General features: G+C 50.4%; 1 protein-coding gene across 44 annotated transcripts in view; it reads right to left on the bottom strand.

Annotated features, from left to right (window-relative positions):
• Positions 1 to 1396: 1396 nt before the first annotated feature.
• The window catches only part of FHAD1 (forkhead associated phosphopeptide binding domain 1), a 132943-nt gene continuing 121031 nt past the window's right edge, over positions 1397 to 13308 (bottom strand). For 21 of the 44 annotated variants that reach the window (XR_014807101.1, XR_014807100.1, XR_014807102.1 and 18 more), the window contains one exon: positions 1397 to 1953. Coding sequence is in view for 22 of the 44 variants with exons in the window: in XM_084962883.1 (XP_084819009.1) it covers positions 1837 to 1953 (117 nt within the window). In the remaining 22 variants the exon portion in view is untranslated. Of the gene's footprint in view, positions 1954 to 5308; positions 5363 to 7988; positions 8070 to 12859; positions 13098 to 13308 lie in introns of all 44 variants that reach the window. The other 23 variants (XR_014807084.1, XR_014807099.1, XR_014807087.1 and 20 more) reach the window with 4 other exon arrangements.

Below are 13308 nucleotides of genomic sequence, written 5' to 3'. Positions count from 1 at the left end.
TAACTGGCCCAGCTTGGGTTAGGAGAGAAACCTGATGGGTGTGGCCTGGGCCAGGGTATCTATCACTCAGCCAACAGCTGTGGTCGAGAGAGCAGCGTTAGGTTGGGTAAACCTGACGGTGGGGTGCATTCTCGGGGAAAGGGGTGTGTGGCTGAGGAGACGCCCCCAAAACGATCTAGTTCAAGGAGCGAAGGAAGGAAGCTGCTATCGTGGGTTGCAATGTTGATAGGATAAACATGAACGTGTCCTTGGAAAGGCAGTGAAGGCAGAGAGGCTTTATGTGTAACTTGTGCAAATTCAAATCTTTGTGTTCAACCAGACAAAGTTGTTTCCCCACCCCTGGCACAACACGCACAATTTGGTTTCTAAACATGAGCAAGCTACTTTACTGTCTGACCAAAGGATCTTTCTGGGGCTGGAGATCACTGGTTTGGACTTCGGGGAGGTGGTGCAGTAGGAAGTAATGTCACATTCATCCAGGATTTTCCAGAGTATTTTGAAGGTCAAAGGATGCTCACCTTTGAGCTAACCCTGTGTAAGATGAACCTGCAGTGGAATATCATGCAACGAATTTTTCCTATTTCCTTCTGGGTTTAATCAGCATAAAGAATGCATTTGGTTTTAAAACATCAAAATATTTTTACTGTGGCTTTTTAAAAATAAAAAATAAATGGTATTCATGCCTTCCGGCTCTTCTTCCCATTTTGTTTGCTGCTCTTGGCCACACGGGAAACGAAGGGAAAGGACACATGGCTGGAGGGAGGGCAAAAACGATGGCCTCTCTGGATGCCAGGGAAAAGGGGCGTGTCCACCTGGCCACTGTGTGCTCTTTGGTGACTGGGCACTTGGTGTGTCCTCATGGGCTAGGACTTGAACTACTGGCTATCTGGTGTGTGGCAGAATGGGCAGTGTGAGATGGAGTTAGGAACCTGGGTTCCAGACCCACCTCTTGAATTTACCAGCTATGTGATTTTTAGGCCATTTAACCTCTTTGGGCCTCAGCTTCCTCATCTGTAAAATGGGGAACATAATACTATTTACCTCCCAGGGCTTGGGGGAGGATTAGATGATAAGTGGCTTGCAAATTGCAGCATGCCATATAAATGGGAGTCCTTTTTTTTTTTTTTCTGTCTTTCGTTTTTTTAGGGCCGCACCCTTGGCATATGGAGGTTCCCAGGCTAGGGGTCAAATTGGAGATAACTGCTGCCAGCCTACAGCACAGCCATAGCAACGCAGGATCCAAGCCGCATCTGTGAACTACACCACAGCTCACGGCAACGCCGGATCCTTAACCCACTGAGCGAGGCCAGGGATCAAACCCACAACCTCAGGATTACTAGTCGAGTTCATTAACCACTGAGCCACGACGGGAACTCCCAAATGCGAGTCATTGTTCTGGAAGTGATAAAACAGGTTGGTGTTCAAATTTATTTTAAGAAACTCAGCTGTAAATGCACTATCCCAACAGCCCTGAGGTTACCATTCTGTCCTGTGGCCCCAGTACATGCCTTGGGTTGTCTGGTTTCTTAGAGCTCCTTGGAGGTGGGATGTTTGGGTACTCTGTGACTCAAGCATGGAATTGTATCTACCAGGCCTTGAAGTCTGAACTTCAAACTTATTCTTCAGATGCTCGAGTATGTTTACACACATAGGTATCTATAAAAAGAAGCCCCTCCCCATACACTCCAAGATACAGCATTGTGCAAAATGCCGGCCTGAGAAGGAGCACACCAGGGTAACAACCTTTGAAGTCCTAAAAATGTATCTCAGTGTTTGGACATGGGAGAGTCAGGCTGACTCACGGAGGATCACATGAGGCCCAGTGGGACGACATTTCTAGCTCCTTCCACCCGGCTTAGAAGAGAGAAGGCTCTGGCTGGACTTGCTGGATACTTCTCGCTTCAGCATCTGTCTTTCTTGGTCAATCTTTGGACTGGCTTTTCTGGCTCCAACCTTCAACAAGCAAGAGCAACAATTCACAAACTCCATAATTACAGGGAGACCCCCAAATATTTCACTCATTTTTTTTTTTTTTTTTTTCAGCCTACACATGTAGCATATGGAAGTTCCCAGGCTAGGGGTCGAATCGGAGCTGCAGCTGCTAGCCTACACCACAGTCACAGAAACTCAGGATCGGAGCCAAGACTGCGAACTTCACCACAGCTCACAGCAATGCCGGATAATTAACCCACTGAGTAAGACCAGAGATTGAACCCCAAGACACCGCTGATGCTGTTGCATCACAGCGGGAGCTCCAAAAATAAAGATTCTTGGTCTCAGGGTCCCCTGAGCCCCAGTCTGCCATGAACTTGGGGTGGGAAGCAGCACAGAGCAAGCTTTGGTCCATTTTTTCGAGTGATGAGGGTGAGTGCAGCAGAAGGCAGAGCTGGGAAATGGGAAATGTAAACTTGTAAATGGGGGCCGGAAGGGTGGAGGACCCCTTTCGGGGTCCATCCTGAACCAGCGCCCACATGCATTCAGCCTCTGTTTAGAACCATGTGCCCCGCCTTTAGAAGGACAAGGCAGGGACAAATGCCCATCATTGAAATAAATAATGACATCCAGATGGGAAATTTGGAAATTAATTCAGGGTGTCCTGGAGGGGCTGCTTTGGACAACTGCAAGCATTGGTTCTAGAAAGATCTAGTTCATTCCCACACCACCTCAGGTCTTGGTTTTGGTTTTTTGTTTGTTCGTTTGTGTCTTTTTAGGGCCTCACCTGCAGCTTGTGGAAGTTCCCAGGCTAGGGGTCAAACGGGAGCTGCAGCCGCTGGCCTACACCACAGCCATAGCAAAGCCAGATCTGAGCTGCGTCTGTGACCTACACCACAGCTCATGGCAATGCCAGATCCTTAACCCACTGAGCAAGGCCAGGGATTGAACCTGTGTCCTCGTGGATACTAGTCAGGTTCGTTACCACTGAGCCACGACAGGAACTCCAGGCCTTGGTTTTAAACATCCACACTTCAGGGAGGCCTCTCCTGGCCCCTGGACTGGAGGGGGTGGGGTGGGGCGGTCCCTGTGAAATATGAGCCTCAGCTCAGAGCACTGGCCTTTGTCCTGAAACATTTTGTACAAAGTAATTCTTTAATCATCTTATTTATTTACTGGCCCCAGAATAAAAGCCATAAAGGCAGGGAGTTTTATGTGTTTCTTCATTGATCTAATGCAGTATTTCTCTTTTTTTCATCACTATCTTTCCCCTAAGGAGCCTTTTTAGACATTTCGTTCCAACTGTTCTCATCTGCATGAAGTCTGAATGTCACAGAAAGTTCTGTGTGTATGTCTGTGCTTTCTACCTTAAAAAATAGAATTCTGCCCCCTCGGGGGTGATGCTGCGCCCACTGAGCATAGCGCTGAACTCACACCTGGATGGCACCTGCCACGTCGTAGGCTATCGACAAATATTCACTGAGTGAATGAGGGCTGGGGTCGCATCTCTTTGTTCATTCTTCTATCCCCTGGGCCTAGCGCAGTGTGTGGCCTAGACTAGGTATTCAATAAACACTGGTTAACTAGAAAAGTTTCCCCTATAATATATGACTGAAAATTATAGAAGGCTGCTAGCTGCAATGGGAAAAAAGAAAATAAAATCGACTAATGGCATTTTGGAAGACAGAAAACCAAAACCCCATGGGGCCTTAAAAAAGAAGAAGGTGCCAGTTTTTTGTTGTTTTTGCCACACCCATGGCATGCGGAAGTTTCCAGGCCAGGATTCGAACCCCAAGCGCGGGAGCAACCTGAGCCCCTGCAGTGACGATGCCAGATCCTTAACCCTCTGTGCCTCAAGGGAAGCTCTGCTGCTAGTTCTGAAGCTCACCAGAGATGGAGACTGAAAACACAGGTTTTCCATGACCCATCTTTTTTTTGGGGGGCGGGGGCATACCTGCAGCATATGGAAGTTCCCAGGCTAGGGGTCGAATCGGAGCTATAGTCCCTGGCCTACACCACAGCAATGCCAGATTCTAGCCGTGTTTATGACCTACAGACACCATAGCTCATGGCAATGCTGGATCCTCAACTCACCGAGTGAGGCCAGGGATCGAATCTGTGTCCTCATGGATACTGGTCAGATTAGGTTCCGCTGAGCCACAATGGGAACGCCCTAGTCAGGTTCTTAACCCACTGAGCCACAATGGGAACTCCTCCAAGTCCCATCTTTTTTAAGGTAGGCATGGTGACTCGTTTCCCTGAAGGGCTCCAGACATACTCTGCAGGAAGGAGACACCCAAGCTACACTTGGCAAGGAACCAGAAGGAGAGTTTTCTGTGCCTAGGAGATCCCAGACTCCAACCCTCTAAGCTCTGGCAAGAGGGCAGGGAGAGTGGGGAGCTGGCTCTTCGCTCATAGCTCAAGCACCATCTGCCCCCATTCTGTTAAACCCAGAGGAGCGTGAAATTCCAGGAGGCCCCACATCTCAGAGGAGCACAATGTTCCCACCGCATCCGCATCTGGGGCCCATCCCAGGACCTCCTCTTCATTTGACACCCCCAGGTGATCTTCAGACAAAACTGCAGGGCGGTTTCTGCTTCCTCCTGGTTCAGCCACATGTATGAGTGAATAAGCGACAAACGTCCATTCATTTCCACTTTGCAGGGTGGCTCGAGAGGGACCCTCAGGACGCTCTCTCTCCTCTTAACATCCTTCTCTGGGTAGTAACCGCCTTCTGGTCTCAGGACAAGGATGCTGGTCCCATCTCCCAAACACATCCCTCACCTAGAATATCTCTGTTCTTTCCCGTGATAGTTCGGGTGCCTCAAAAAGACCGAACTTGAACGTCTCCTCTCTCTCATTCAACAAAAATGTGTTCAGCTTTCAAACTTCCTGAGAGCTCGCCTCTACTTTCTGCAAAGTGGGAATGTGGATTGGCTTAATTCCACTTCCAGGGCTGATCTGTGAATGGCAATGTTTCAACATGTTCAAGATTTCATAGTCTTAATTCTCAACTTTCAAGAGAATTCTAGAGGATGTTTCCTTGATATTCAAGAGAAATGCCAAACCTGGAAATGTATCCGATTTATGACCTACAGGAGGGCAAGCCAGCACCTCACCTGGGTGTGAGCTCTGCACTGAGTTCCTCCTAGTAGTTGTGTGGCTCTTGACAAACAGTCTCTGAGCCTCGGACACCTCATCAGTAAACTGGGGACAATGACAACACCTCCCTTACAGGGTGATTGTGATGCTTAAATGAGATACTGAGCTCTGTGCCTGGCATGTGTGAAGTGCTCACAGCATCACGGATGTGGTACCACTGTCAGCTGGGCTTCCCTGCTGACCTCCTACGGTTTTCTCTCTTCTCCTGGCTCACCTGGAAATTTGAGTTCTGCATCTTGTTCTTCACCGCCTCTACAAACATTCGTCTCTTTAACACAGAAAGAATATTGACACAATTTAGCTCATGTTCTTCCTTGCCTTTTTATCAGAGAAGGATGGATGTGTCTCAACTTTCAGATGCTACCCACGTGGATGGACCCTGAGCCTTCCCAGGGGAGGAGGTGAGGACGTGAGGATGTGGGTCTGCAGAAGGGGAGGTGTGAGGATTGCGGGACTCTGCAGAAGGGGGCATAGGTTTTGGGCAATGCTACACTGTCCTGCTGGACCTCTTAGGGAACCTCTGTTCCAGATTCCAGAAGAGAAGGAGGTGGTTGATCAAGGAGGCAGGGAGGGACCCTATGTTCCTCTTGGAGGACGGATCTGCTTCAGCTGGAAGCAGAGCCTCCCAGATCAGTGCAATAGGCTGTAGATGTCCAGTGGGTTTCCACCCAGTGGTCCAGGCACAACGAAAGCCCCAGCAGCTAACCTTCCCAGGAGGGGCGGCAGGGGTCTATTCAGAAGCCAGCATCACTACGTATCTGGAGTTTGCTGCTCCCCTGCAGTTGGATAACTATTGCTGACCCTGAGCTACTCAAGACCCTGGACCTCAGGGGCAGTTCACTGAAGAAGGAGCATCCCACAGGCAGCGGAGACACAAAAGTGAGAGGGAGCTGGGGTCTCCCTTGCAGATGGACATTCAGCAGGTGACTGTGCAGGGGTGTCAGGAAGGGGACCTCCTTAGAGAGCCCCTGAGCATCCATTGGGGCCATCAGGGGTCACCAACCTGATGCCTACGGGGGCCAGGGAAGTAAAAGAAGTGGATGAGGTGGGCTAGGTGGGGATGACCTAGCAAACCCACAAGCCCAGAGCCTTTCTAAGGAGTCTGGAAGATGGTGGCTTGTGGGACTGTGTGCCTAGTGTCACCAGATCATCCCAGAGAGGCTAGAAATCCAGACTATTCTGTGAAAGTGCCCTATTTTGAAATGTAACTTAAAAAAAAAAATCCTGTCCACACGAAATACACCTGTAAGCTGCTATCTTGTACCACCTGTCTCAGAACCGCCCCCGCCCCCCCTGGCCTTGGTGTCTAGCTGATGTTCAGTAAAAGTCTGTTGCTGGGTTGCCATGTAACAGTGTAGGGTGGCCAATTAAATTTGAATTTCAGAATGAAAGCAAATAACTTTTTCTTTTCTCTTTTTTCTGGCCATGCCCCCAGCATGTGGAAGTTCCCAGGCTCGGGATCAAACCTGTGTCACGGCAGTGACTTTAGCCAGATCCTTAATTACTAGGCCGCAGACGAACTCCCCAAATAATTTTCTAGTGTGCATATGCTCCATGCAATATTTAGGACATATTTATACTAAACAACTGTTTGTTGTTTACCTGAAATTAAAATTTAACTGGGTATCCTGTTCTTTTTTGGTTTGTTTTCCCCTAAACCTGGCAATGCCATTGGGCATTCACAAAACTCATGGAGGAAGTGAGGCTGTCTTTGGGGACATGACACAGGGGCTTCTAAGTCTCTTCTGTCCCCACAGAAGGATGGGAATTCTACTTTCAGAGGGCTGACTTTGAGGGCGTCTGGGCCTCTATTGAACTGACAGTTGCCCTCCAGGCATCTTCCATGGAGAAGGCCCTGAGCCTGCAGCCACTCAGGAGGTGCCACAAACTCAGTCGAGACAGTCACCATCCAAATTCCCAGATGCTCTAAAGAAGTGGTTTTCAACCAACACCCCCCCCCCCCTTTTTCCAGCAGATCCCTTTGTCCAAGCGAAATCCCATTAGGAGCTTGGCGTATAAAGAAAATAACGGAGAGCTTCTCTAATGGGAGAAAGGTATGTGTGTGTGTTGAGCTCACATCCTTCCATGGCACCCAAAGCCTCCAGGGAACTCCAGTTTGAACATTGCTCCAAAGTATCTTCCTGGATTAAGTCCAAACAGTGGACAGCTGGGCACTGAAGGGCAGAGGGTGGCTCCTGCACACCTGCTTTTCCCAAACTTTACTGAACTCACTGTGATGTGGGGCCATTAATCTGTCTTAAGAGCTGTTCTCAGACACGGCCCGGCCGACCCTGCAGTGCTGTTGTTAGGGGTGTCCTTCCTTCTATCACACAAAGTCCTCTCCGGGAAAAGTCCAGTATTGTCTTTGTTCTGTGAACACTTCGGACCATCGCATCCATTGTATCTCAAGGATGCTGTGAACTCTGGACCACACTGGTTTGCCATTTCCCATTGGCTGCCAGAAAGCCCACCGTCCAATGGGGCTCCCCTCTGGCAGGTGAAGAGGTCATTCTAATCGGCAGTTTCTATCCTGGCTCCACTGGGCACTGCTCTCCCCAGTCTTTGACTCACTTACTTCATTCTTAGGGCGGGGGCTCCCGGGGGTCCCTAAGCCTCCTTTCTTCTTTTCTTATGATTTTGTCTCTAGGTCTCCAAATCATTCAGCGCCCAGGATGACCCCCACTGCCCCTCTGCCTTCTCGCATTTCGGGGGAGGGGGGCGGTGCTTGCTACTCCCTTGGGTCATCTGTTCAGGTTGGAGGCAGAGGAGGGGGCAGGGGCCTGGGGCCGGGGTGGGGGAGGGGAGAGGAGTGGCATTTACCCACCATAAGCTCTTTTGCTTTGAAAATACTGCAGCTTTGCGTGTGGCTGCAGGATCAGAAAGCCTCTCCATACCTGCCTCTCTTTCTCTTTGAAGGAACAGTTGCAAGGTGCTGATTCTTTGGCATTTCTTTGTTCGAGATCCTCTAACCGTTCCTGAGTGAAAATACCAGGTGAGCAAGACAGCGTTTAGTGCGTCCCCACCTGTTCCATTGGGGACACACCTCTGAGGTTTCTAGGAGACATTGGGACTCACTGGGATTGGTGGGCAGAGGAAGGGGTCAGGGGAGGGTCTTTTTCTTTAGCTTCTAGCCCCCTGCTGAAGCACCCTGGCCACAGTCTACTACTTGGTCATTGTGATTGGGAGAGAACCACCCAAGCCCCTCCCCCCTCACATGTCTTTTTTCTTTTTTTTTTTTTTTTGCCTCTTGAGGGCCGCACTTGTGGCATATGGAGGTTCCCAGGCTAGGGGTCCAATCGGAGCTGTAGCCGCCGGCCTACGCCAGAGGCACAGCAAAGCAGGATCCAAGCCACATCTTCGACCTACACCACAGCTCACTGTCAACGCCAGATCCTTAATCCACTGAGGGAGGCCAGGGACCGAACCTGTGTCCTCTAGTCAGATTCACTGCTGCCGAGCCATGACGGGAAGTCCCCAAACAACATTTCTACTTCTTGATCAAAAACACACAAGTGGCACTGAGGAAATCAGGATCCTGAGAATACCTGAGCCCAAAGAAATCTTAGAAAATGTGAGTTAAACAAAACAGTGAGGACAACAATAATAGCAGGTGAGCCTGTATCCTGTGTGGCCCTGCGCACCCAGAGTTTTGCATACATGCTCTCACTGAATGGAAGGCTATGACTTGGGTACCATTTTTATTATCATTTTAAGATGAGGGATCTTGGAGTTGAGTTCCTGTTGTGGCTCAGCGGTAATGAACCTGACTAGTATCCATGAGGCCACGGGTTGGATCCCTGGCCTCGCTCAGTGGATTAAGCATTCAGCGTTGCCGTGAGCTGCGGTGTAGACTGCAAACTTGGCTCAGATCTGGCGTTGCTGTGGCTGTGACCTCTAGCCTGGGAACTTCCACATGCTGTGGGCGTGGACCTAAAAAGATTAAAAAAAAAAAAGATGCGGGATCTGAGCTAAGCAAAGGGAAGGTTGGGGGCTGCTGCCTGGCTGAGCCCACAGGTTAAGTTGTGGCCACGCCCCTCACCCAGGACTTGATTGGCTGGAGAGGTGATTGGCAGGAGAGCCCACTGGCCTTCGCCCAGAAGCAGCCGGGTGCTTCAGCCTTTCTCACACTTCAAGCCCTAATAAAGGGCTGGCGTGCTTCTTAAATGGCAACTTCTGTGCATTTACAATTTTCCTATTGACAAACCCGTTCACGAAAAAAAAGGATCGAGGTCTGGTCTTGGCTGTAGCCCTGGCTGCATTCACCAAAGAGAAAACAGCGGCACACGAGAGCTGCTGGCTTTGGGAGGCCCAGGAAAGTGTCTGGGGGTTGTGCACCGTGTCAGCTGGCAGGAAGCTCTCCGAAAGAAAGACAGGAATCCCCACCCATCCCTGAGCGGCCTATTCTCTCCCCCTTAGTGACCGGGCTTGCGTGTGCCAGGCACCGCAGGCATTTTGGCATTTAACCCTCCAGCTGCCCCAGGAAGTAGGCCCCTTGTTACCGTTTTTGGTTGCTTTGGGGGAGGAACCGGAGATAGAAAGGTCAAGCCGCCTACTCAGGGTCTCTCTGGGCAGAGGTGAGGCTTGAACTCTATTTGTCTGACTGCAAAGCTGGCCTCTGAACTCTGAGTCACTGCTGCCTTCTCGGGTGATGGTGAGCATGGGCTAGAACACCGCCTGGGCCACGGTCACTGTGCCTCTGCCACAGGGAGAGAGTCACAGCCCCCGGCGTTCCGGGGTCCCCGCGCCCCGGCCACGAGGTTCTCTGGGAATGCCCAGCACTGAGGTTTTCCCAGCATTTTATATCAAGTCTCAGTTTCACAGCCAAAGGTAGTAGTGTGGAAGTATGACTTTTGATTCTGGAATGTTCTGCTTGGTCAAGTCAAGAGATGGTCAAATACTAGAACTACAAACTACATTTTGCGGGGGGGGGGGGGGGGGCAGGATCCTGAAGCTTAAGATAAATAATCTCATCTCCCACTGCTTCAACCATGCCACCTCTATGAACAGGTGAACAGTTTCAAAGTTTTATGCAGGAGACTAAAAAAAACTATGCCTCCTTGTGAAAATACTAGGTGTAAAACTCAGAAAAGAGGAACTCTACTTTCTGCTAATTTCCATTTTAAACAATGATGATATATTCCCTGGAAGGATGCGATGCCAAGACAGACGTATACAAGTGGCCTTCGGAAACCAGCACATCTTTAAAATTTATTATTTTTGCTTCCTGACACGCAGGATTTTCTGACCGCATATTAAGAACAAGCCTTAAATGTAAACCCGAGTCCTGGCGTGGAAACCCCAGGAGCAGTGGTGAGAGGAGCTCAAGGGGCACCCTCTGGTGAGGGAGAGGCGGGGAGGAAGGAGTGAGGAAAAGTACGCTTAGCCTGGGAAGGGCCGAACAGGCAGGGAACGGTACCCCCTGTCAACTCAGCATTCCCCTCTCTTAAATGGGCCGGCCGTCGCCAGCATCCCTCGTGGCCCTGATGGGAAAGCGGAGCATGCGCAGTGCGGAGCGCTCAGGACGTGATGCCATCGACGAGGCCAGGCTTGTGGCCCCAGTTCATAGAAATCTTTCCCCAAACCGTCAATTCCACTAATTTGAAAATGCCTAGCTCTAGCTCTGCTGGGGACCCCGACATAGGTTCAACTTGGCCATTTCAGATCCGTCTTCGCTGAAGGATGTCTTTCACCTAAGAGGCTGGCATGGCTCCTGCATATTGTGTATGAATGAGGCAGCCCATGAATAATGCATGGGAAGCCTGATTATGTAAATCCTCAGGTTTTCATTACATGACAATGGCCTTTTTTGGGCCCTTTGCTGCCCCATTCTGTGGTCTGGTGTCTCTGCTTTGGGGCCCAGCCTGCCAAGCCCTGAGCTGGGGGGAGGGGTGTCTTTGGGGAGGGGTGAGCTCTCCAGAGGGCACATCAAAGGCAAAGTCAGAACTCTGTCGCCAGCCCAGCTCTCCCTGGCATTGCCTGGAGTGAAAGGAAACTGTCCCCTGCCTGAGGCGGCCCCATGACACGTGCAGATTGAGGCCTGTGATGTTTAATTCAGAGCAGTGAGTGCTAGAAATGCCACATCTGGGCTCCCTCAGAGCAGGACAGCCACTTTGTTTCTGAGGCTACAAGCTAGAGAGTGTGCTGGCTGGGAACCTGCTGTCTGGAAGGTTTGCAGGATGGAGGGCAGGCTTCTGCAAGGAACATGTCTGACCATCACCTCCTGACTGAGGAGCGGGGTCCCCCTTCTGTGACCCCCTATGGCGCATGCGACACCTAAACACAAATATATACAAATGCAGGCACACACAGCACTTACACACATGTATACACACACAAGCACGCATGTACAGATACACAGCCCCAAGTCAGAAAGACTCGCGGTTTTAAGAAGGAGCCTGGGGTCTAGGCCAGCAGAGAGCACAGGAACTCGAGTCAGAGAGACCTGGGGTCCGGTCTAGGCTCTACTTACCAGCTACTCTGTCAACTTGGGCAAGTTCTCTGAGGCTCAGTTTCCTCATCTGTAAAGTGGATCATAACCACCAGGCAGGGCTATCATAGCCTGGTGCCCACAGATGGCATGGGGGGGGGGGCTGTGGTGACTTTGCCTGTTCGCCTGACACCCACCCTGAGATCTGCTTTAACTTAGGCAAGAGCTGAGGACAAGGGAGGGTCTGATCTACTTAGGAGTCACTGTTCCAGTGCCCGGCAGACCTAGAGACATACTGCTGATCACAGGCGTGCAAGGTCATGGGTGTAAACTGCAAAGAAGACCCCTCTACTGACCACCATGCAGGCACAGGGTTGCAGCGAGCTTCTGAAGGGGTTTGTTCAGGTGCCACTCACACCTGCCTCGCTGTGGGGGAACTTTCAACAGTAGACCCTACTGGGTCCGAGGTAGCGCTCATCGCAGAGACCTCTGTGCAGGTGCTGGCCCCAGGGAGGAGGGGAGCATCCACCTGCTGAGTACCAGGCCCTGGGCTGGGCACTTGAGAGGCAGGGCAAGCATCCTGCAGCATCCGAGAAACTACATGGTTCCTGAGTTTAGACACTGAGAGAGCTTGGATAGGCAGGGTAACCTGCATTGTATATGACCCTCAGAACAACCCTGCAGGGCAGGTGCTGTTAGATGAGGAAAACAAGGCTCAGAGAGGGGATGGGTTTGCACAAGGTCACATGGTTAATAAGCAGGGGAGGCGTTCTCGTTGCGGCATAGTAGGTAAAGAATCCAACTGCAGTGGCTCAGGTTGCTGGGGAGGTGCAGGTTTGATCCCTGGCCTGGTGCAATGGGTTAAAGGATCCGGTGTTGCTGTGGCGGAAGTCACAGCTGCAACTGGGATTCAATCCCTGGCCCCGGGAACTTCCATGTGCCATGGGTGCAGCCATTAAAAAAAAAAAAAAAAGCAAGGGGATTTGAACCCAGGACTGAGTCCTGGGCCGTGTGACAGATACCAGCGTGAGGGGAGGAGGTGTTCTCTTTTGGCTGGATCACCAGCCTGAACCTCAATCTTGGTTTCTCAGGCCAATGCTCCCACCATATCGACACCAGGAGGCAGATCCCCATCCTCACGCCTTTCCTCTGTGGCTCCTAGAGCCTGGAGTGCACACCTGTCCATCCCTTTGGTGGACAACCTCCAACCCTCCTCTGCCACACGAAGCGGGGATAACCACGTGGAAAGCGCTCCCTGAATGCTCCAGGCTGAGTGCCCTCCTCTGGATCTGGACTGAACCCTTTTTCCATTAGATCAGCCTCAAGTCAGCTCTTCACCTGTATGTCCTGCGCTGATGAATATGCTCTTCGAGGACATCACACATCCATCTCCGTCGTCCTGTTCATCCATATACCTGTCTACCCACTGATCCAGTGTTCATCCATCCATCCGTCTGTCCATCCATCCATCCATCCACCAAATATTTATTAGGTGTCTACTATATTCTGGGTACTGAGAATAGCCAACTCAAATCTTTATTCTCAGAGAACTTATTCATCTGTGTATCCCTAGCACCTGGCAGAACAATAAAAATAAGAACAATAGCCTCCATTTAAAAGAATTCAGGATGTTCAGCACACTTACTGGGATAATCATTTCATGAGGTATGTAAGTCAAATTATCATGCTCTACACCTTAAACTTAATAAAGTGCTGTATGACCAGTAAAACTGGCTGAAAAAACACTTATCTGAATAGAAAGAATACAATAAAAACACATGAATTAT

This window comes from Sus scrofa, chromosome 6 (assembly GCF_054392235.1).
Source record: "Sus scrofa isolate SSC_HxYL_T2T_F1_AM1 chromosome 6, Sscrofa_HxYL_maternal_Yorkshire_Landrace_v2.0, whole genome shotgun sequence".
Classification (NCBI taxonomy): Eukaryota; Metazoa; Chordata; class Mammalia; order Artiodactyla; family Suidae; genus Sus; species Sus scrofa.
Note: the sequence above shows the minus strand (reverse complement) of the source record. Positions and strands in the feature narration are given on the sequence as shown.